Below are 23,442 nucleotides of genomic sequence, written 5' to 3' on the forward strand. Positions count from 1 at the left end.
GGCTGGAGTGCAGTGACACAATCTCAGCTCACTGCAACCTCCACCTCCCGGGTTCAAGAGATTCTTGTGCCTCAGCCTCCCGAGTGGCTGGGGTTACAGGCCCCCGCCACCACGCCTGGCTAATTTTTGTATTTTTAGTAGAGATGGAGTTTCACCATGTTGGTCAGGCTGGTCTTGAACTACTGACCTCAAGTGATCCGCCTGCCTAGGCTTCCCAATGTGCTGGGATTACAGACATGAGCCACTGCGCCAGGCCACTTGTCCATTTTTTCAACAAATGTTTTCTTGAGCAGCCTCTATGTGTCAGGTCCTGTGCTGCACCCTGGAGTGACCTGTAGGTAGGACAACAACACTGGACTGTAATTAGTGCTATAGTGGTGAAGACAGACAGGGTATGGGGGTGGCCTATGAGATCCCAGAGGTGGGATCACACCCAGTTTGGGGAATGTACGTAGGCTGAAATTTCTAAGTTGAAACCTGAGAGCTGAGGAGGAGTTAGCCAGGAACAGGATGGACAGGAGGAGAAAGTATGCTCCTTGAGGCCTGGAGTGAGAGCTATTGGTCCTTGGAAAAACTGAAAGTTTAGAGTAGCTGGAGGAAAGGGGGAAGGGTGACTGGAACAGTCCAGGGGCCAGACCTCCAAAGGCTTTGCAATGTGTGTGGAGGAGTGAAGGTCTACTTGCTCCTCCCCCAATTTGCCAAGTTCCCAAGCTGCCCTAAGTTTTGAACCTGGTGAGTTCAGGTGAAGTCTGACAATATAGCCAGGCAGTGGGTCTGGGAAGTGGGAAGGAGGGGGCTAGGACAGGCTCCTTGGGAGAGAAAGCTGATTTGCCCTCGTGGCCTGGTTCCCTAGAGCCTCCTCCCCAAAGCTGAGGAGCTCCTGCCAAGCACATATGTGCTGAGCCTAAGACTGGGTTCCCTTCTCCTCCCAGGCTGGGGTTTAAGGTTGAGCTCAGGCTGTCTGATCCATGGCCATGTTACCTCTCTAACCTCTGCCACACAGGACCCTGGCAGGGGCCACCACTCAGGCACAAAATGAAATCCCATCTGGCCTTTCTTGCTGTTGTCTTGTGGCTCCCTCAACGGGCTGGGTGGGCCTACACCCGGGCTGGGGCTGTGAGCTTATTCTCTTGTCTTCTTGTTCTCTCTGTCTTTTGTCGTTGTTTGTTTAGATGGAGTCTCACTCTGTCACCCAGGCTGGAGTGCAGGCGGTGCAATCACAGCTCACTGCAGCCTCGACCTCCTGGCTCAAGCGATCCTCCCACCTCAGCCTCCAAGTAGCTGGGACTAGAGGCATGCACCACCACACCCGGCTAATTTTTTGTATTTTTGTAGAGACAGGGTTTTGCCATGTTGTCCAGGCTGGTCTCGAATTCCTGGACTCAAGTGATCCCGCCTTGGCCTCCCAAAGTGCTGGGATTACAGGCATGAGCCACCATGCTTGGGCCAGAATCTCTTGAGTGTCATGTCACAGAGGCCAACGGAGTAGGGTCAAGAATGAGAGATGCAAGGTAAGGTTAGGACTTGGGAAGGGCTATTGACTTCAGCAATAAGGAGATGGCAGGTATCCTTGGTGGGTGCAGAGGTAGAAGGGATAAAGGCAACCTGAAATAAGAGATGTGCTGATAGCCACAGTAGCACTTCCCACTTACCTAGTGCTATTGTGAGCACTTTATACTATTAACTCACCTGATATTCACAACCACTCCATGCGATAGGCATCATCATCCGCATGTCCCCATGGGGAAATTTTTTTTTTTTTTTTTTTGAGATGGAGTCTTGCTCTGTTGGCCAGGCTGGAGTGCAATGGTATGATCAGGGCTCACTGTAACCTCCACCTCCTAGATTCAAGTGATTCTCTCACCTCAACCTTCTGAGTAGCTGGGATTACTGGCACCTGCCACCAAGCCCAGCTAATTTTTGTATTTTTAGTAGTGACAGGATTTTGCCATGTTTGTCAGGCTGGTCTCACTCCTGACCTCAAGTGATCCACCTGTCTTGGCCTCCCAAAGTGCTGGGATTACAGGCATGAGCTACCACACCCAGCCTCTCATGGGGAATTTATTTATTTATTTATTTATTTAATTTTTTTTTTTTTTTTTTTTGAGACAGAGTCTCGCTCTGTCACCCAGGCTGGAGTGCGGTGGCCGGATCTCAGCTCACTGCAAGCTCCGCCTCCCGGGTTCCCGCCATTCTCCTGCCTCAGCCTCCCGAGTAGCTGGGACTATAGGCGCCCGCCACCTCGCCCGGCTAGTTTTTTGTATTTTTTAGTAGAGACGGGGTTTCACCGTGTTAGCCAGGATGGTCTCGATCTCCTGACCTCGTGATCCGCCCGTCTCGGCCTCCCAAAGTGCTGGGATTACAGGCGTGAGCCACCGCGCCCGGCCCTCATGGGGAATTTAAAAGGTTCATTGGCTTTCTCAAGGTCACAAAGCTTGGTGACTTTGGTGGCCACGGTGAAGCATGGACTTGGGAACCTGGGCAGTGTGGCTCCAGAATCCATTTCACTGCCAAGCTATACAACCAGCTCTCAGTTGTGAGGAGGGGACAGGGGAATGGGTGGGCAGGACCAATAGGGAGGGAGAGGCAGAGCTGGAGGATAAGGAAAGGTGGGGCAGGTGATTTATGGGCTGAGTGGTTCCCTCTCCTGCACCATAAACAAAGGGACTGGTCAGCAGCAGAGAAGGGAGATAAGGTGATTCAGGAGGTAGGGACTGGGTGGGCCTGGGGACCGCCCTCTTCCTCTGGCAGAGGCTTCAGGTCATGTACTTTTATCCTGGGCTCTGTGGGAAAATCACAGACCACAGGGCTGGGAACAAGCAGAGGTGTGAGGGCCACAGGTGCGGGTGGGGTACAGGACTGAAATGCAGCCAGCTGGTCTTCCTGGCGTAGAGCTGTCAGGGAGACACAGCCTGAGCTCTTGTACTCCCAGGACCTGGCTTTCCAAGTCCTAGAACATCTTTAAGTGGTAAGCAGCCCAGATGCTCTAGGAAAGCCACAGATCACAGCATGGGAATGAACTGCCTGGCCATGATGCCTGAGGCCCAGGAGCTGGTATCTCACCCTCCCCAGGTCAGGTCCTAGACACACACACATTCTCTCTCTCTCTCTCTCTCTCTGTCCTGTTCTTTCCTTATATTGACATCTCACATGGGAGACCTGGAAGGAGAACGTAACTCCAGTCAGGCCATGAGTAGTTTTCCACATCTTGCCTCATCTGGGAAATCTCACAAAATAGTAGGGAGGGGCTGGGGGACCAGATGTCTTTCATCTTAAAAGGGAAGAGAGAAATGGAAAACAAAAGAGTGGGTGGAGGGAGGTGAGAAGGAGAGAAGGATGAGAAGAAAGAAAGAAAAAGAAGCTTGCTTGGTTTCAAGTTTTCCTCCCCAACTTTTTCTTTTCTTTTTTTTTTTTTTTTTTGCTGTTTTTTTTTGTTTTGTTTTGAGACAGGGTCTCACTCTGTCACCCAAGCTGGAGTGCAATGGCTGTATCAAGGCTCACTGCAGCCTCAGACTCCTGGGCTCAAGTGATCCTCCCACCTCAGCCTCTTTTTTTTTTTTTTCTTTTTTTGAGACGGAGTCTTGCTCTGTCGCCCAGGCTGGAGTGCAGTGGGCGGATCTCAACTCACTGCAAGCTCCGCCTCCCGGGTTTATGCCATTCTCCTGCCTCAGCCTCCCCAGTAGCTGGGACTACAGGTGCCCGCCACCTCGCCCGACTAGTTTTTTTGTATTTTTTAGTAGAGACAGGGTTTCACCGTGTCAGCCAGGATGGTCTCGATCTCCTGACCTCGTGATCCGCCCGTCTCAGCCTCCCAAAGTGCCGGGATTACAGGCTTGAGCCACCGCGCCCGGCCATACCTCAGCCTCTTAAGTGCCTGGACTCTAGGCGCACACCACCATACCCAGCTAATTTTAAACAATATTTTGTAGAGACAGGTCACACTATGTTGCCCAGGCTGGTCCCAAACTCCTGCGCTTAAGTGATCCTCCCACCTCAGCCTCCCAAAGTGTCAGGATTACAGGCATGAGCCACTGTAATCTAGCTTTACCTAGATGAATCAAATTCAAAACTTCTCAGGCATCTCACAGGCTAGAGGAGAGATCTCCCTGTGAACAGATCATAGACCACTGTGATTAACTGCTGCAAGAGACAAAACCCAGAGGGTTTTGAGGAGTAACCTGGGAAAGATCATGGAAGGCTTCCTAGAGGGTGCTCTGAGCTACACCTTGAAGGAACAGTTACAAATGAGCTAGGCATATACACCTACTATGCACTCACAAAAATTAAAATTAAAAAAAAAAATTGGCCGAGCGCGGTGGCTCAAGCCTGTAATCTCGGCACTTTGGGAGGCAGAGACGGGCAGATCACGAGGTCAGGAGGTGGAGACCATCCTGGCTAACATGGTGAAACCCCGTCTCTACTAAAAAAAAACACAAAAAAACTAGCCGGGCGAGGTGGCGGGCGCCTGTAGTCCCAGCGACTCGGGAGGCTGAGGCCGGAGAATGGCGTGAACCCAGGAGGCGGAGCTTGCAGTGAGCCGAGATCCTGCCACTGCACTCCAGCCTGGGTGACAGAGCGAGACTCCGTCTCAAAAAAAAAAAACAAAAACTTAAAAATGAGCTAGGCAGAGGCTGGTGATGAGGGTAGAGGTGGGTAAGTCTCAGAGGGCCTTGTGTATCCAACTTAAAAACCAGGATCCAGCACTGTTTGGTCTGGGGCAGGTTAGCAGGACATGAGGGAAAGGTCTCTGCCTCCTCATTTCTCAAGGACTGTCTGGCTTGGAAGGCTTGGGAGGCAAGAGTGGACCAGTAGTAGGAAACCAAAGAGAACAGATTCAAATTTTCATAGTAACAGCAGCCCAAGCCACAGTGCTCTAGGCCGTAGGCATTGTTTCTGTGAATACTCAAAATTGCCCCATGAGGTTAGGCATTCTTTTTTTTTTTTTTTTTTGAGACGGAGTCTTGCTCTGTCGCCCAGGCTGGAGTGCAGTGGCCGGATCTCAGCTCACTGCAAGCTCCGCCTCCCGGGTTCGGGCCATTCTCCTGTCTCAGCCTCCTGAGTAGCTGGGACTACAGGCGCCCGCCACCTCGCCCGGCTAGTTTTTTGTATTTTTTAGTAGAGACGGGGTTTCACCGTGTTAGCCAGGATGGTCTCGATCTCCTGACCTAGTGATCCGCCCGCCTCGGCCTCCCAAAGTGCTGGGATTACAGGCTTGAGCCACCGTGCCCGGCCGAGGTTAGGCATTCTTGATCCTGCTTTGCAGAGGAGGAAACTGAGGTTCAGAGAGATAGGTAACTTGCAGTTACAGAGAGCTGGGATTCAGACCCAGGTTTGTCCAACTCCCAAGCCTGTGCTCCTAATCACCTCTCTGTGCTTCCTCTCTTTAGGAAACTTGCAGAAGGGAACCAGCTCATGGTGCAGGGGGAGGAGCTTCCCAAAGCAAGACAGAGGCAGGACCACCACTCTTGGGATTTTTCAGTATTCACTTGCCTCAGCACTGGGACGGTCTGGGACGGTAAGTGAGCTGCCAATTCTCTTACATTTTGAGGTTCTATTTCTTTGTTCTTTTCTTTCTTTCTTTCTTTTTTTTTTTTTTTTTTGAGACAAAGTTTCACTCTTGTTGCCCAGGCTGGAGTGCAATGGCATTATCTCAGCTCACTGCAATCTCTGCCTCCCGAGTTCAAGCGATTCTCCTGTCTCAGCTCCCAAGTAGCTGGGATTACAGGCTTGTGCCACCATGCTTAGCTAATTTTGTATTTTTAGTAGAGATGGGGTTTCTCCATGTTGGTCAGGCTGATCTCGAACTCCCGATCTCAGGTGATCTGCCTGCCTCTGCCTCCCAAAGTGCTGGGACTACAGGTATGAGCCACAGTGCCCGGCCCTTTTTTTTTTTTTTTTTTTTTGAGACAGAGTCTCGCTTTGTCACCCAAGCTGAAATGCAGTGGCACAATCTCACAATCTCAGCTCACAGCAACCTCTCCCTCCCGGGTTCAAGGGATTCTCCCATTGAGATTCTCTTTCTTTCTTTCTTTCTCTCTTTCTCTCTCTCTTTTTTCTTTTTTTTTCCCAGGCCGCAGTGCAGTGGCACGAGCTCGACTCATTGCAACCTGCGCCTCCCCAGGTTCAAGCAATTCTCCTGCATCAGCCTCCCACGTACCTGGAACTACAGGTTCGTGCCACCATGCCCAGCTAATTTTTATATTTTTGGTAGAGACAGGGTTTTACCATGTTGGGCCAGGCTAGTCTCGAACTCCTGACCTCAAGTGATCCGACTGCCTCAAGGCTGCCCAAAGTGCTAGGATTACAGGCGTGAGCCACCTTGCCTGGCGGTTCTATTTCTATGGGTGCCTTAGGTATTACTTCCTCTGTTTGTTAGATGAAGAAATCGAGGCCCAGAGGTAAAAGTGGCCACTCAAATCCTGGGCACCCCTAGGAGTCAGGATGTTGGACACAGGGCTTAACGGGGCCTGCACTCCTAGGCCTGAGCTTCCAGATCTGTGGCTGTCAGCCCCGTGGCATGGACGGGGAAGAGCCTGACCAAGACCTCCAGACCGTGTACAAGAAGCCTGGGAGTGTGGCCAGTGCACAGGATGGGTCCTGGAGCTCATGCCCTTGCTAGGCCACTTCCAGCCTTGGAAGTCCATCAGCCCTAGCTTTGAATCCTGCCTCCAACATGTTCTAGCTGTATGGCCGACTGCGAGCAAGTCATTTACCTTTTGGAGCCTCATCTGTGAAATGTGGATGATTGATTCCCTACCTTATGGGGCTGTGATGAGGATTTCATGAGAGGATGACCTAGTAGTGCCCTTGGCATGGTGCCTGTCACTTAGTCAGTGCTCTGTGATCAGCAGCTGGTATTACTGTAACAGTTTATCATGCATCTGTCTTCCCACCTGAAACGTGGGACAATAACCCCTGTCACACTGGCTTGAAGGACATGGTGTCTTCTGTGTGAGCTGTGGGGTCAGTATAGGTGGCAATTCTGTCACTCAAAGGCCAGCCCAGCCCTACAGGGGTAGGGAGACACACCCAGTTCCCAGCATCAGGGGAAGCTGGATGACAGCTTCAATCCATCAATGATAGGCCTTGGTCCAGCCTAACTTTATGGACTGCATAGGTACTTAAGTCTGTGGGGGGTGAAGTCTAGCCCAGTTCTTCCACACGGGCTGCTGCCCAGACCAGGTAGGCAGGTATGGGATGGGGGTGAGAGTGCTCTGGGCCCTGGTAGTCTAGTTAATCAGCTTCCAGAGCAAGGCCCCAAGGAATAGCAGTGGGTTTGGGCTGGAGCTGCGTCTCTTGTCCACAGCAGTTCAGGATCTGGTTATCCCTAGCCCTGCAGGCTGAAGAGGAGCTTGAGGAAGCCTCATGCGTGACGGGACACAGAACTCAGTTCTACTTTGTCTAGCTCTAGCCTGGCTGTGCCCATGTACTACTGAGTTCTGCAGAGGGTGGGGTGTGCTTTTCTGCTCTGCAGGCTCCTACCCCTTTTCCACTGATGCAGGGTGAAGGTTGGGGTGTGTGAGACCAGAGTGGAAGGGATGTTGTCTGGGGAACTAAAGGACAGCCCTAGGGGCAACTCTTGTGACCTTCTGCCCCAGGCTCCCAGCACCATGACGGTTTCATATACCCTCAAAGTGGCGGAGGCCCGCTTCGGAGGTTTCTCTGGCCTGCTTCTCCGTTGGAGGGGAAGCATCTACAAGCTCCTCTACAAGGAATTCCTCCTCTTCGGGGCCTTGTACGCTGTGCTTAGCATCACCTACCGGTAAGGGCAGGGTCTTAGAGCTGGCGGAAGTGGGGAGACTGGGCCACCCACCTCCCTCTAACCCAAGCCTACACCTGCCTTCCCCAGGCTGCTGCTGACCCAGGAGCAGAAGCACGTGTATGCTCAGGTGGCCCGGTACTGCAACCGTTCAGCGGACCTCATCCCCTTGTCCTTTGTATTGGGTAAGGCCCCCTTCTAGTTTTCCCTGTGTCCTCCTTACTGTGTTCCCTGACCTCTGGGTTGGGCTGACAGCCCTGAGGGTCAGAATTACCCAACAGATGGTGTGGTGACGCACCTGCAGTCTCAGCTACTCGAGAGGCTGAGGTGAGAGGATCGCTTGAGCCCAGGAGTTCCAGTCCAGCCTGGGCAATGTAGCGAGACTCTGCTTAAAAAAAAAAAAAAAAAGAATTACTCAACAGAGTGGCAGAGCCTGCCTGGTCAGCCAGAGCAGGCCCAGCAGGCACAGGAGCTGGGTGCTGGGTCCAGGACTTCCGGAGGGCAGGGCCCTATCACTTGCCGGACCCTCACTTCCAGCAAGGCACAAGACACCTGCTGGCCTCACAAGCCCACCCTGGGCACTGGAGGGGAGCTGGACAGAGGTGACAGCCCCTTCCCCACCCTCCTGGGAAGCAGTCTCCTGGCTTTGAATCCCCATTTTCCCTCTGCTGAAGGAAATTTGCCCTCCTCCCTCCTCCTGGCCTCGCACAGCAGGGTACTGGAGCTGAATGTTTCCTTCCCCCTGCCACATTTCAACTGGCTTGGACGAGGCCCTTTGCTGGGGGAGGCGAGGCGCTCAGACCCCCAGGCTCTCCACCCCTCCCTTCCTACTCCCTCTACCACGGTGGCCAAGCAGGTTTCTATGTGACTCTCGTGGTGAACCGCTGGTGGTCCCAGTACACAAGCATCCCGCTGCCAGACCAGCTGATGTGCGTCATCTCGGCTAGCGTGCACGGCGTAGACCAGCGGGGCCGCCTGCTGCGCCGCACCCTCATCCGCTACGCGAACCTGGCGTCGGTGCTGGTGCTGCGCTCGGTCAGCACCCGCGTGCTCAAGCGCTTCCCCACCATGGAGCACGTGGTGGACGCAGGTGCGCCGCCCGCCGGGAGCCTCTGGGGGCCAGGCCCACGGCTGGATGCAGGTGCCGCCTGGGAAAGTCCTGGGAGCAGGGGCTCCAGGGAAGGGTCTGGACTGCGGCAGGAACGCGGAACCACGAGTCCTGGGACCGCCGGTAGACGCGAGAGAGGGGAGTCAGACGGCGGAACAGCAGGCCCCCACGGCGGCAGAGGTTGCAACTGCACCCCTTCCGCTTTACCCCCTCAGGTTTCATGTCCCAGGAAGAGAGGAAAAAGTTTGAGAGCCTGAAATCCGACTTCAACAAGTACTGGGTGCCCTGCGTCTGGTTCACCAATCTGGCGGCCCAGGCCCGGAGGGACGGGCGAATCCGTGACGACATCGCTCTCTGTCTACTTTTGGAAGTGAGTGGGCCCCGGACCAGACCTATCTGCCCTCCTCCCTCTAATTTTGAAGAGGAATAATAATTTTAGTACCTAACACTTGTATGGCACCAACTGTGTACCTCGGCCTTTTGGAAGCCCTGTACCCATGTTAACTCATTCATCCCTTACAGCAACTCCTGAGATAGGTACTATCATCCTCCTTGCACAGTTGTGGAAACTGAGGCACAGAGTGGAAACTAAATTTGCCTAAGTTACACAGCTAGTTAGCAGAGCTGAGATTCAAGCACCCCAGCCTAATACACCTCTGAAAGCAGAATGGAAAAAAGCCTCCTGGCCCGGCCCAGGTCTAGTTTGTGCTGGGCACCCCTGTTCCTTCCTCGCTTCTGCTGACTTCCTGTTCCTGCTGTTCCTCCAGGAGCTGAACAAGTACCGAGCCAAGTGCAGCATGCTATTCCACTATGACTGGATCAGCATCCCCCTCGTCTACACCCAAGTAACTGCCTCTCCCCTCCCCAGTCCCAGTGCCTACTGTATGTCCTGTGCTGTGTGTGAGATGAGAAGAATTAGAGATGGTACTTGCCTGACCATTTCAGTCCCCTGAGGCACTGGGTTCATCCTCAAAGCCTTCCACCACCCCCACCAAGGTGACCCTGTCCCCACTGGTACTGCCACGCCAGGATACATGTTTGATTACTTGTCAGACTTCCCATAGATCCTCAGAGGCAGGGGCAGCATTTCTCCCTGTCCCACTGCATCCTGCACTGAGCCTGGCTCTTCCTTCTCCAGGTGGTGACCATAGCTGTCTACTCCTTCTTTGCCCTCTCCCTGGTTGGCCGCCAGTTTGTGGAGCCAGAGGCAGGGGCTGCCAAACCTCAGAAGCTTCTGAAGCCAGACCAGGAGCCAGCCCCAGCCTTGGGAGACCCGGACATGTATGTGCCTCTCACCACTCTGCTGCAGTTCTTCTTCTATGCTGGCTGGCTCAAGGTGGGCACTGCAGATGGGCATGCCAGCCTGCTCTGTGGAGATGTGGGCACAGGGGCCCCAACTTTGGGGACAAAGAGTGGGGCTCTGAGCCCAGAAAACACTATCTCTGCCACCTATAGGTGGCTGAACAGATCATCAACCCGTTTGGTGAGGATGATGACGACTTTGAGACAAACCAGCTCATAGACCGCAACTTGCAGGTGAGCAAGCATCAGGAAGGATCAGGAGTCCAGGGCAGCTCCTGGGCCCCCTCTCCCGGTCAGCTCTCAGTCCGGCGGTGGGAAGATCAGGAGTCCAGGGCAGCTCCTGGGCCCCCTCTCCCGGTCAGCTCTCAGCCCGGCCGTGGGAAGGAGAGGAGAGGAGAGGAGAGGAGAGGAGGATCCTTGTAACTTGCTGGTGGCCCAGGTGTCCTTGCTATCTGTGGACGAAATGTACCAGAACCTTCCCCCTGCTGAGAAGGACCAGTACTGGGATGAGGACCAGCCGCAGCCACCCTACACTGTGGCCACGGCGGCCGAGTCTCTGCGGCCCTCATTCCTGGGCTCCACCTTCAACCTGCGGTGAGTGGCCTGCGCCGGCGGAGACCGGACCTGACCCGGCACGCGGGTCCTCGCTCAGCCTCTGGGGCACGGATGCCTCCGTCCCTCCCCGAGAGCCGACCCCGCGTCCCCGCTCCCGCCCTGTGCCCGGGCTCAGCCCACTCTCCCGCCCGCAGCATGAGCGACGACCCTGAGCAGAGCCTGCAGGTGGAGGCGTCCCCCGGGCCGGGTCGGCCCGCGCCCGCCGCGCAGACCCCGTTGCTCGGCCGCTTCCTGGGCGTAGGGGCGCCCTCCCCGGCCATCAGCCTCCGGAACTTCGGCCGCGCGCGAGGGACCCCGCGCCCCCCGCATCTGCTACGCTTCCGGGCCGAGGAGGGCGGCGACCCTGAGGCCGCAGCCCGCATCGAGGAGGAGACGGCGGAGTCCGGGGACGAGGCCCTGGAGCCCTGAGGTCTTGCCTGCCCCCGCCCGGTTCCTCCCACCCACTGCCCCCCGTCCCTCCCGTGCCCGGTCCTGCCAGCCAGCTCTATTAGAGCAGCTTTTCCTGTGTGCCTGGAAGGCCAGAGCATTTAGGGACAGAACTTAAAAGAGAAGATGGCGAGAAGGGCCTGAGCCAGGGCTAGGAATGTGTCCACTTTGGTGGGAGAGAAGGTCGGATGGGCTGCTTGGGGGAGGTGAAGCTAGACAAATAAATGAACCCAGGCACAGAGGACCAGGTGCACGGTTAGCTTCAGAGCAACAGGGAGCTAGGCCAGTGGTTCTCAAACTTGAGGAAGGATCAGCATCACGGAAGGTCTTGTCAAAAGAGTGCCGAGCACCACTCCCAGCATTTCTGGCACATTAGATTTGGGATGGCGCCCGATAACTTGCATTTCTAACAAGTTCCCAGGTGATGCTGTGCTGCTGGTCCAGGAAGCACAGTTTGAAAGTCACGTGAAAACTGCTTGAAGGGGTATACGTTACCCTGGTAACCTTCCTCAGAAGAGGGGTCAGTGTGTGTTGGGGGAGTTTTGCCTTGTCTGTAATGTTCAAGTTTTTGTTTACATTAAGAATATATTCAAGTTTTAAAGTTTTGTTTAGTTTTTGTTTATATCGAGAATATATTTATTACTTGTGCAGTTATGATTGTTTAAAATTGAATTGGCGCCGGGCGCGGTGGCTCAAGCCTGTAATCCCAGCACTTTGGGAGGCCGAGACGGGTGGATCACGAGGTCAGGAGATCGAGACCATCCTGGCTAACACGGTGAAACCCCGTCTCTACTAAAAAATACAAAAAACTAGCCGGGCGAGGTGGCGGGCGCCTGTAGTCCCAGCTATTCCGGAGGCTGAGGCAGGAGAATGGCGTGAACCCGGGAGGCGGAGCTTGCAGTGAGCTGAGATCCGGCCACTGTACTCCAACCTGGGCGACAGAGCGAGACTCCGTCTCAAAAAAAAAAAAAAAAAAAATTGAATTGGCATGCATGCAGTAGGATGAAGATGAAGGAAGGAAGAGTTTGGGAATCTGTCTGGGAAGCTGATTAAAGTCAGATGTGAAGGCAGCTATTCACCACCCACCCTAGACCTAGCATTTGGACTTCAGTGTGCCAAACTCTTCTCCACTCCCGCCAACCACACAGGGGGAAAAGTACAGTTTACGGGTGGAAGCCTAGGCACATCTCGATGGTGGGCCTGCAGCGCTGCGGGCACTTGGCTGATGTCAGAAAAAGCCTTCTGTGGCCAGGCACAGCGGCTCACGCCTGTAATCCCAGCACTTTGGGAGGCCGAGGTGGACGGATCCCCAGAGGCCAGGAGTTAGATACCAGCCTGGCCAACATGGTAAAACTCCGTCTCTACTAAAAATACAAAAATTAGCTGGGTGTGGTGGTGGATGCCTGTAATCCCAGTTGCTTGGGAGGCTGAGGCATGAGAATTGCTTGAACCTGGGAAGCGGAGGTTGCAGTGAGCCGAGATCACTCCAGTGCACTCTAGCTCCCGGTTACAGAGCCAGGCTCTGTCTCCAAAAAAAAAAAAAAAACGTCTTCTGGAAACAGTCTGCCACAGACCACTACATTGGAATTGTGGTAAAACTATGCTCCTCTAAGATTCTTACCTTCTAAATCCCAGTCTCCACCTAAAGACATCGGTGAAGGCCAAAACTGAATATTAAGGCCACAGGATAAATGCCAGAACAAAGGAGGAAGACAGGGGGGACCCTAGAGTGCAGTTGAGTAGACTCCAGCCTCTGGCAGGGTCAGTTGACTGGATTCTAATGCTGGCTTTGCTTCTTTCCATCTGTATGTCCATGGGATAGTGAATATTTCTTATTTATTTGAGACGGAATCTTGCACTGTCACCCAGTCTGGAATGCAGTGGCATGATCTCAGCTCACTACAACCTCGCCTCCTAGGTTCAAGCAATTCTCCTGCCTCAGCCTCCTAAGTAGCTGGGTGTCCACCACCATGCCTGGCTAATTTTTTGTATTTTTAGTAAAGACAGGGTTTCACCATGTTGGCCAGGCTTGTCTCTAACTCCTGACCTCAGGTGATCTGCCTGCTAGGCCTCCCAAAGTGCTGGAATTACAGGTGTGAGCCACCGCGCCCAGCCAATAGTGAATATTTCTAAGCCTCAAGTTTCCAAATCTATAATGTGGAGACAGTAGCACCCCACAATGATAGCCATTCATTCACAAGGTATTTGAGGATTGTTTTATTTTTGTTGTTGTTGCAGCTTTTACAAGCCTTGTTCCATGGTGAGAACGGTCATCTGTGAAGGTGGTAGAAATGGAGAGTGGATGGATTTCAAGACTTTAGGGAAAAGAACCCACTGGTTCTATGGACAGATCTTGGCTCACTGCAACCTTCACCTGCCCGGGTTCAAGAGATTCTCATGCCTCAGCCTCTCAAGTAGCTGGGATTACAGGCACGTGCCACCACGCCCTGCTAATTTTTTGTATGTTTAGTAGAGATGGGGTTTCACCATGTTGGCCAGGCTGGTTTTTGAACTCCTGACCTCAAGTGATCCACCTGCCTCAGCTTCCCAAAGTGCTGGGATTACAGGCATAAACCACAATGCCTGGCCAAACTTCAAATTTAATAAAATCTCAAGACTCTTTTCCCAATTAATTTTACATATATCTGAGTATCTAGTATATGTCCATACACTTTTCCAGGTGCCAGAGACACAGCAGGAAACAAATATCCTCGTTTCCCTGGAGTACCATTCCAAAGGGAAAAGAGCAAACTTTGTCAGATTAAGGAATAAAGAGAAAAAAATGGGCAAAGTATAAGAGTTCAGAGGGGCAACTGCAACTTAGAATATTGTGATCCGGCAATAACTCACTAGGGTGACATAGCAAAGACCTGGAGGGAATGAACCATGTGGGGATTTTTTGTAGAAACAGGGTGTCACTTTGTTGCCCAGGTTGGTCTCAATCTCCTGACCTCAAGCAATCCTCCTGCCTTGGCCTCTGCCTCCCAAAGTGCTGGGATTACAGGCATGAGCCACCATGCCCCGTGTCCAGCCCCAAGTGGATATATGAAGGAGTGTGCCTAACAAAGGGAATAGCATGTGTACATGTATGTTCAGTAAGCTAGGGTGGCTGTGTGGTTGATGGAGGGAGTCACTATAGGAGCTAGGTCACATCAAGTCATAATACTTGGTAACAATTTTCATTGATGAGACAGGAAGCTGTTGCATTAAAAATATAATCTTGGTGAGGTACAGCACCTCACACATGTAATCCCAGCACTTTGGAAGGCCAAGGCAGGAGCATTGCTTGAGGCCAGGAGCTCAGGATTAGCTTGGGCAACATGAAACCCCATCTCTACAAAAAATGATCATTCTGGGCCCTGCACCATAGCTGTAGTCCCAGCTACTCAGTAGGTTGAGACTACAGTGAGCAATGATCACTCCACTGCACTCCAGCCTAGTGTGAGATCCTGACTCTTGAAACTGAGGAATATGGCAGGTGGGGGCAGACAAGAGTTCAGTTTTGAAAATGTTGGCCTTTGAAAGCCCTATTATAATGTCCAAGCACGAAGCTGGGCGCAATGGCTCATGCCTATAATCCTAGCACTTTGGGAGGCCAAGGCAGGTGGATTGCTTGAGGACAGGAGTTGGAGACCACCCTACCCAACAGTGAAACCCTGTCTCTACTAAAAATACAAGAAGTTAGTTGGGCGTGGCAGTACACACCTATAATTCCAGCTACTCAGGAGGCTGAGGCATGAGAATTGCTTGAACCTAGGAGGCGGAGGTTCCAGTGAGCCGAGATTACACACCACTGCAATCCAGCCTGGGCAACGGAGCGACTGTCTAAAAACACCCAAAAAGCAAACAAACAAAAAACCCAAGTACAGGCCGGGCGCGATGGCTCATGCTTGTAATCCCAGCACTTTGGGAGGCCAAGGCAGGTGGATCACGAGGTCAGGAGACCCAGACCATCCTGGCTAACACAGTGAAACCTGTCTCTACTAAAAACATACAAAAAGTTAGCCAGGCATGGTGGCAGGTCCCTGTAGTCTCAGCTACAGGAGGCTGAGGCAGGAGAAATGGCATGAACCCAGGAGGTGTAGCTTGCAGTGAGCCGAGATCGTGCCACTGCACTCCAGCCTGGGCGACAGAGCAAAGACTCCTTTCTCAAAAAACAAAAAACCCAAGTGCAAAGCTGGGTGTGGTGGGTTATGCCTGAAACCTAGTGCTTTGGGAGACAAAGGTGGGAAGATTGCTTGAGCCCAAGATTTCAAGACCTGGGCAATTAAGTGAGACCCTGTCTCTACCAAAAAAAACAATTCAAAAAAATGGGTATAGGCCAGGCATGGTGGCTCACGCCTGCAATCCCAGCACTTTGGGAGTCTGAGGCAGGCAGATCATCTGAGGTCAGGAGTTCAGCACCAGCCTGAAACCCGTCTCTACTAAAAATACAAAATTAGCTGGGCGTGGTGGCGTATGCCTATAACCCCAGCTGCTTGGGAGGCTGCGGCAAAACAATCGCTTGAACCCAGGAGGCGGAGGTTGTGGTAAGCTAAGATCGTGCCATTGCACTCCAGGCTGGGCAACAAGAGTCAAACTCCGTCTCAAAAAAAAAAAAAAAGGTGTAGCGCCTATCATCTCAGCTACTTGGGAGGCTGAGGCAGTATCACCTGAGCCCCAATGTCAAGGCTGCAGTGAACCAAGATCATGCCACTGCACTCCATCCTGGGTGACGGAGATCTCAAAAAAAAATCCAAGTGCAGATGTCAAGCAGGTCAAGACTAAAGGTAAGCATTTGACAGGACAAGTTTAAGTCAAAGTGACCCTTGGAGACCAAGCAAGGCAGAAATCACTGTTAATCTTACAGTGGGTGCAGGATCCTTACAACTTTTTAGAAGCAATATAGCCTGAGATTCTAATCATGACTCAGTCAGCACAACATTGTTGAACCCCAAGGTTGGGATACCCCCTCTCATAGCCTCTGCCACATCCCTATCCCCACCAAAACGTGGAGAAATGTTCCCACTATAGACACAGCCCACATTATAAATCTAGCCTTCAGGGACATGGAGTTGAGAACAGGGACTTTACAGTGTGGTGAGTCTGGATCAAGACAGTAGGAGGTAGAGGGAAAGCAATGGGTTGCAGCCACCCACCCAGATCAGTTTTGCAGGGCAAGGAAATAAAGCAAATAGTCAAATATTCAGGCAACACAAATGGGGAAACAGAACAATAAACACCTTTATTACACGGGTGAAGACAAAACGAGGATTTATTTGCCTTTCCGGGCTTTGATTTTCCTAAGATAGAACTCCAACTCTTTGCCCTCTAGCACATAACCATCTGCTCGGCCACACTGTCCCGGCCTGGAAGCAATGCACGCTGGAAGAGAGTAGGTGATCCTTAGCTCCATGACAAGGTGGCCCCACCCAAACCTCTCCACCCCCTTAAGAATCTCTGTGGGTTTAGGTATCCTAGGGGCAAGCATGAAGCCAGCTGTCTCCTCAGACACACTTTATCGTCACTTACTGTCAGTAGCAGAACTGGACAAAGTTTTCATCACTGAGACAGCCCCCTCAGCCTGGGAAGGGACTTCCCCAAATACTAAAACTCCAAGCATGGGCCTATGCAGGCTCTTCTACCCAATGCTTTCCATTTCAGCCTCACATGAATAGGACGGTGAAACATTCCCCATTTTGCTCACAGCCTGTTATTGGTGAACCCTTTAGACCACATGGCTGGCAAAGGACTTAGACAAGGGAAAAGTGACTCAACACACTTGATCTCTGCAACTCCCCACCTCCAACACAACAGCCTTCTCACCAAGAAGCTTGCCCTGCTGGAACTGCTCCTCCAGGAGACTGCTGATTTTGGCATTCTTTTTCCTTTCATCATATTTCTTCTGAATTTTTTTAGATCTTTTTTTGTTTAAAATCTCTTCTTCTTCAGGAGTCTGAAAAGGGGATACAAATTTATGAGCTCAGGGAAGGCAGGCAGGCCTTGGGAGCCTTTTCGAACCCTGCACACCCCAGTGCTGGCCTTCCTCAGCCTAAAGGCTCTCATCTCTCTCCCTTCAGTAGCAGAACTGGACAGAGGTTTCATCACGAGAAGGCTGGAGTCAGGCTGCCCTTCCCACAACCCCTACAGAGAAGTAACACGCACCAGCTTGGCTCCCTTCTTGCGGCCCAGGGGCAGCGCGTAGTGTGACTCGTACCACTGTCGGTACGGTGTGCTGTCGATAAGCACGATGCAATTCTTCACCAGAGTCTTGGTACGGACCAGCTCATTATTAGATGCATTGTAGACAACATCAATGATCCTTGTTTTACGAGTACAACCTGCTCACAGGAGAAATTTGGCATCAAGTAAACTGGAGGACAAATGGCTCTGGCACACCCCTCCAGGTTCTTCAGCCCCATGAGGCCTTAAGGAGAAATAAGGGAACGCCCAGCCTTTACAAGCCATGGGGCATCAGTTCGTCTTCCATAAACCCCTAACCCACGTTTCTAGTGATGTTTGGCAACCAGTCTTTATCAGCCCCAATCTCTCAGGCTGCAGAGTTGAGAGAGATCAGAGCAGGTCGGGCACAGTGGCTCACGCGAAGCCAAGAATTTGAGACCAGCCTGGCCAACATGGTGAAACTCCTTCTCTACTAAAAATACAGAAGTAGCCAGGTGTGATAGCGCATGCCTGTAATCCCAGTTATTTGGGAGGTTGAGGCAGAAGAATCACTTGAACCCAGGAGGCGGAAGTTGCAGTGAGGCAAGATCACACCACTGGCACTCCAGCCTGGGCAACAGAGACCCAGTCTCAAAAAAAGAGATTGAAGGAGGACAGCCTGGGTGGAGAGAACCTCTCCAGCTACCTTAAGATCTTTCAGCAAGAAGAAACTTCAAATGCCTTGGTCTAAGCCACAGACTACCTGCTAAAAGCACTTGAATCTTTTTTTTTTTTTTTTTTCTGAGAGTCTCGCTCTGTTGCCCAGGCTGGACTCGAACTCCTGACCTCAGGTGATCCGCCCGTCTCGGCCTTCCAAAGTGCTGGGCTTACAGGCACGAGCCACCGCACCAGGCCCACTTGGTAAATCTTAAGAAGGTTTAGGTGCATTTTCCCACCCACTCCCAAAGGGCCTCACTCACACTCTGAGCCCCAGGAGAAATTCCCTACGTCCAGCCTCAGGGCACGGTATTTCTTGTTACCTCCCCGCACACGGACTGTGTGGATGCGGCGGGGGCCAATCTGGAAAACACAAGGTTACAGGAACTAGGTTACCAAGGAGAGCAAGGCAAGAAAGGGAGAGGAACCGCGGCAGGAAGGAGGCAACAGTCAGTGTAACTATGACAAGTCCTTGCATTGGCAAGTGGCACACAGGTGACCAAGACGGCCACAACCACGCCTAAGGATTCTTTTTCATCACCTTACTTGCCTCCAAGAGGAAAGCCTGACCCCAAATGCTAAAAATTAAGCCTCTGTTAAAAAAAACCCAAAAGACTAGGATTCTATTAGCCGAGGTGCCACCCTCTCCAGAAGCTCAAGTCCCCCACACAGTATCCTTCTGAGACCCTAAGCTCCGGGGTTGGGGGCCTGAGGGAGCATTCCCTCTTTGGTACTTACTTATACAGCAGGTAAAGGGGGAAGGACACCCAGGCCCTATTACAGAGAAATCAGAGCCCAAGAAAGAACGCACAACTGTCACACGGAGAGGCCCGAGCACGCTGGAGAGCCGGGGAAGGCGACCTCCCGGGCGGACAGGCCCACGCTCGCACCCACCTTGGTGTTGGCAGCCGGGCGCCCCAACTCATATTTCCGCTTCTTGTGGTAGGGCTTTCTCTTGCCCCCGGTTTTGCGGCGCTTGTGCCAGTTGTCCCGAGAAATGCCTGCATGTGGAAGCGGGGAAGGAAGCTTGAGCCACTGTAACTCGGTGGTAGCGACTCGCCAGCTCCCGACCCCCGCGCCGGCAGGCCGCACGCTCAGCTCTCCAAGGTTGGCTTCCCCACCGCGCACTCGGGAGTATGCAGCATTACCGAGTCGTCATCATACACGTGCGGCCCGGCCGGGGCCACCACCGCGCGGCAGCCATGTTAGCGCCGCTTGGAGCCTGCAGCCCGCGGCCCGGAACTCGGAGTCCAGAGCCTTCGCAGCCCCCAGAGAGGGGCTCGGCGGCCGAAACCCGAGGGCCACCACTCCTTGTGGCTGTCCCTGGCCGGGGGTCGGGGCGCCTGGACTCCTCAGTAGGCTGTGAAGCAGGATGGGGCCTGATTGAGCTCAACCCCCCCATCACGCGCCTAAACGCAGAGCGACACTCACCCATCGCTCGGCGCTGGCTGGAAAGAGAAATCGCAAAGATTCACGGTACGGTTTGTAAAACGCTGCCCCGCCCCTTTACTTTACGTTGTTTCTGAGCGCCGAAACAACGTCGGGCGACTAGACTTACGTGTTTGCTGCCGCGCCTAGGGCAACGAGTCTGGGAGGCTCCCGCAGGCTGCCTTCATCCGCAGACCCTAACTGACCCGCCTCCGACCTTGGGTTGGGGGAAGGGGGTCTGCGGCGTCGGCACATCCGGGCGTGTTGAGACTAGTTTCAGAGGCTGCTGCGGTCGTTTAGGATGAGATGTGGGTGCGGCTGCGTTGAAAAAGGGTGGAAGGCAATGGAGTTGGAAACGACTGTGGACTTGGGTTTTGTTTTGAAGGGTTTGGTGGTAGGTTGGACATGGGGATTGAGGGAGAGGGTGGTGTCAAGGATTCCTAAGATTCTCACTTGATCAATCGAATAAATATTGGGGCCACTTACTGAGATGGGGTAGGCTCCTAAGGTAGGAGCTGTTCTGGACACGTTCATTTTGAGATCTTGCTAAGTCATGTAAGTGGGAATGACAGGTAGGAAGCTGGTCATCCTTATAAGGGACCTGCACTGAAGATGTTTTGGGAATCGTTGGTTTATAAATGCCACCAGAATGAACGGAACTTAGAGAGTATAAAGAAGGGATCAGTTAACTTTTCTGAGCTGGAAGAATATATATATGTATTTTTTTTTCTTTTTTTGAGACGAAGTCTCGCTCTGTCGCCCAGGCTGGAGTGAGTGGCGCGATCTCGGCTCACTGCAAGCTCCGCCGCCTCCCGGGTTCAAGCCATTCTCCTGTCTCAGCCTCCGGAGAAGCTGGAACTACAGGCGCCCGCCACCACGCCCGGCTCATTTTTTTTTTTTTTTTAGTATTTTTAGTAGAGACGGAGTTTCACCGTGTTCGCCAGGATGGTCTCGATCTCCTGACCTCTTGATCCGTCCGCCTCGACCTCCCAAACTGCTGGGATTACAGGCGTGAGCCACCGTGCCCGGCCGGATATATATTTTTTAATAAAAAAAAAAAATTTTTAGGCCTGGTGCGGTGGCTCATGCCTGTAATCTCAGCATTTTTGGGAGGCGGAGGCGGGCGGATCGCGAGGTCAGGAGTTTGAGACCAGCCTGGCCAACATGGTGAAACCACGTCTCTACTAAAAAAATACAAAATTTAGCTGAGCATGGTGGCGCTCACCTGTAGTCCCAGCTACTCAGGGAGGCTGAGGCAAGAGAATCGCTTGAACCCGGGAGGCAGAGTCCAGCCTGGGCAACACAGCAAGACTCCATCTCAAAAAAAATTTTTTTTAATCTTTGTGGGTACATAGTAGGTATATATATTTATGGAGTACATGAGATATTTTGTTTCAAGCATGCAGTGTGAAGTAAGCACATCATGGAGAATGGGGTATCCATCCCCTCAAGCATTTATCCTATGAGTTACAAACAATCCAATTAATCCTAGCACTTTGGGAGGCTGAGGCGGGCAGATCACTTGAGGCCAGCAGTTCGAGACAAGCCTGGCCAACATGGCTAAATCACGTCTTTCCTAAAAATACAAAAGTTAGCTGGGCATGGTGGCGGGTACCTATAATTCCAGCTACTTAGGAGGCTGAGACATAAGAATTGCTTGAACCCAGGCCGGGCGTGCTGACTCACGCCTTTAATCCCAGCACTTTGGTAGGTCGAGGTGGGGCAGATCACCTGAGATCAGGAATTCAAGACCGTCCTGGCTAACATGGTGAAGTCCCGTCTCTACTAAAAATACAAAAATTAGCTGGGCATGGTGGCGCGTACTTGTAATCCCAGCTACTATGGAGGCTGAGGCAGGAGAATCGCTTTAACCAGGGAGTCGGAGGTTGCAGTGAGCTGAGATCGCACCACTGCACTCCATCCTGGTGAGAGTGAAACTCCGTCTCAAACAAAACAAAACAAACAAAACAAAAAAAATTAGCCGGGCATGGTGGTGGGCACCTGTAATCCCAGCAACTCGGTTGGGAGGCTGAGGAAGGAGCATCGCTTAAATGGGGAGGTGGAGGTTCCAGTGAGCCGAGATGGCACCAATGCACTCACTCCAGCCTGGGTGATGGAGTAAGACTGTGTCTCAAAAAAATAAAATACACAATTAAGTTATTGATTATAGTCACCCTGTTTTGCTATCAAATAGTAGGTCTTATTTATCCTGATATTTTATTTCTGTATCCATTAGAGATCCCCACTCCCCCCCACCCTCCCACTACCTTTTCTAGCCTCTGGTAACCATCCTTCTACTCTCTAGAGGTCCATGAGTTCAATTGTTTTGATTTTTAGATCCCACAAATAAGTGAGAACATGCGATTCTCTTTGCATGTATTTGTCTTTCTGTGCCCAGCTTATTTCACTTAACATAATGACCTCCAGTTCAACCCATGATGTTGCAAATGACAGGATCTCATTCTTTTTTATGGCTGAATAGTAATCCATTGTGTATATGTACCACATTTTATCCATTCATCATTTTTTTTCTTCTTTTTGAGATGGAGTCTTGCTCTGTCACCCAGGCTGCAGTGCAGTGGCATGATCTCAGCTCACTGCAACCTCTGCCTCCCAGGTTCAAGGAATTCTCCTGCCTCCTGAGTAGTTGGGATTATAGGCATGCGCCACCATGCTCGGCTAAATTTTTGTGTTTTTAGCAGAAACAGGGTTTCACCATGTTAGCCAGGCTTGTCTCGAACTCCTGACCTCAGGTGATCTGCCCAACTCCGGCTCGGCCTCCCAAAGTGCTAGGATTACAGGTGTGAGCAACCGCGCCCAGCCCCATTCATCTTTTTTAATTTTAATTTTAATTTTTTTTGAGACAGTCTTGCTCTGTCGCCCAGGCTGGAGTGCAGTGGTGCGACGTTGGCTTGCTGCAACCTTCATCTCCCGGGTTCAAGCTATTCTCCTGCCTCAGCTTGCCAAGTAGCTGGGGTTACAGGTATGGGCCACCATGCCCGGCAAATTTTTGTATTTGTAGTAGAGATGGGGTTTCACCATGTTGGCCAGGCTGGTCTTGAACTCTTGACCTTAAGTGATCCGCCGGCCTAGGCCTCCCAGAGTGCTGAGATTACAGGCATGAGTCACTGTGCCCAGCCTGATTTCCTTTCTTTTGAGCATATACCCAGCAGTGTAGGAACCTCCAAACTGTTCTCCATAGTGGTTGTACTAATTTACATTCCCAACAACAGTGTAGGAGGGTTCCCTTTCCTCCACATCCTCGCCAGCATTTGTGATTGCCTGTGTTTTAGAAATAAGCCATTTGAACTGGGGTGAGATGATATCTCATGGTAGTTTTGATTTGCATTTCTCTGATGATCAATGATGTTAAGTACCTTACATATGCCTGTTTGCCATCTGTATGTCTTCTTTTGAGAAATGTCTATTCAAATCTTTTGCCCATTTTTTGATTGGATTATTAGTTTTTTCCTGTAGAGTTGAGCTCCTTATATATTCTAGTTATTAATCCCTTGCAGATGGGTAGTTTGCAAATATTTTCTCCCGTTTTGTGGGTTGTCTCTTTACTTTGTTGATGGTATCCTTTGGTGTGCAGAAGCTTTTTAACTTGATGTGATCCCATTTGTCCATTTTTGCTTTGGTTGCCTGTGTTTATGGGGTATTGCTCAAGGAATTTTTGCCCAGACCAATATCCTGGAGATTTCCCCCAATGTTTTTTTAGTAGTAGTTTCATAGTTTGAGGTCTTAGATTTAAGTCTTTAATCCATTTTGATTTGATTTTTGTACACATTCAGAGAAACTTTCTTTTTTTTTTTTTTTTTTGAGACGGAGTCTCGCTCTGTCACCCAGGCTGGAGTGCAGTGGCCGGATCTCAGCTCATTGCAAGCTCTGCCTCCCGGGTTCACGCCATTCTCCTGCCTCAGCCTCCCGAGTAGCTGGGACTACA

General features: G+C 51.8%; 2 protein-coding genes and 4 non-coding genes across 6 annotated transcripts; 1 reads left to right on the top strand and 5 right to left on the bottom strand.

The window, feature by feature from the left end:
- The first annotated feature begins 7,514 nt into the window (after window positions 1-7,514).
- On the top strand, window positions 7,515-11,811 carry BEST4 (bestrophin 4). The gene is made up of 9 exons (XM_045372336.3): window positions 7,515-7,762; window positions 7,850-7,944; window positions 8,616-8,849; window positions 9,083-9,237; window positions 9,635-9,712; window positions 10,006-10,203; window positions 10,323-10,403; window positions 10,609-10,763; window positions 10,919-11,811. The coding sequence occupies exons 1-9, from the start codon at window positions 7,539-7,541 to the stop codon at window positions 11,190-11,192; spliced, it is 1,494 nt and encodes a 497-aa protein (XP_045228271.1). The 5' UTR covers window positions 7,515-7,538; the 3' UTR covers window positions 11,193-11,811.
- A 4,598-nt stretch (window positions 11,812-16,409) lies between these two features.
- On the bottom strand, window positions 16,410-19,526 carry RPS8 (ribosomal protein S8). The gene is made up of 6 exons (XM_045372345.2): window positions 19,500-19,526; window positions 18,963-19,069; window positions 18,332-18,431; window positions 17,355-17,530; window positions 17,016-17,145; window positions 16,410-16,574 (listed from the first exon to the last, which is right to left on the bottom strand). Exons 1-6 carry the CDS (start codon window positions 19,501-19,503, stop codon window positions 16,465-16,467), a joined length of 627 nt encoding a protein of 208 aa, XP_045228280.1. The 5' UTR covers window positions 19,504-19,526; the 3' UTR covers window positions 16,410-16,464.
- On the bottom strand, window positions 16,692-16,760 carry LOC123571099 (small nucleolar RNA SNORD38). The gene has a single exon (XR_006695269.1). It is a non-coding gene; the product is annotated as a small nucleolar RNA SNORD38 (small nucleolar RNA).
- LOC123571101 (small nucleolar RNA SNORD38) lies at window positions 17,233-17,301 on the bottom strand. Its single transcript, XR_006695271.1, has one exon. It is a non-coding gene; the product is annotated as a small nucleolar RNA SNORD38 (small nucleolar RNA).
- On the bottom strand, window positions 18,513-18,616 carry LOC123571104 (small nucleolar RNA SNORD46). Its single transcript, XR_006695273.1, has one exon. It is a non-coding gene; the product is annotated as a small nucleolar RNA SNORD46 (small nucleolar RNA).
- LOC123571087 (small nucleolar RNA SNORD55/SNORD39) lies at window positions 19,156-19,235 on the bottom strand. Its single transcript, XR_006695254.2, has one exon. It is a non-coding gene; the product is annotated as a small nucleolar RNA SNORD55/SNORD39 (small nucleolar RNA).
- Window positions 19,527-23,442: the final 3,916 nt, after the last annotated feature.

This window comes from Macaca fascicularis, chromosome 1 (assembly GCF_037993035.2).
Source record: "Macaca fascicularis isolate 582-1 chromosome 1, T2T-MFA8v1.1".
In the NCBI taxonomy this organism is placed as follows: Eukaryota; Metazoa; Chordata; class Mammalia; order Primates; family Cercopithecidae; genus Macaca; species Macaca fascicularis.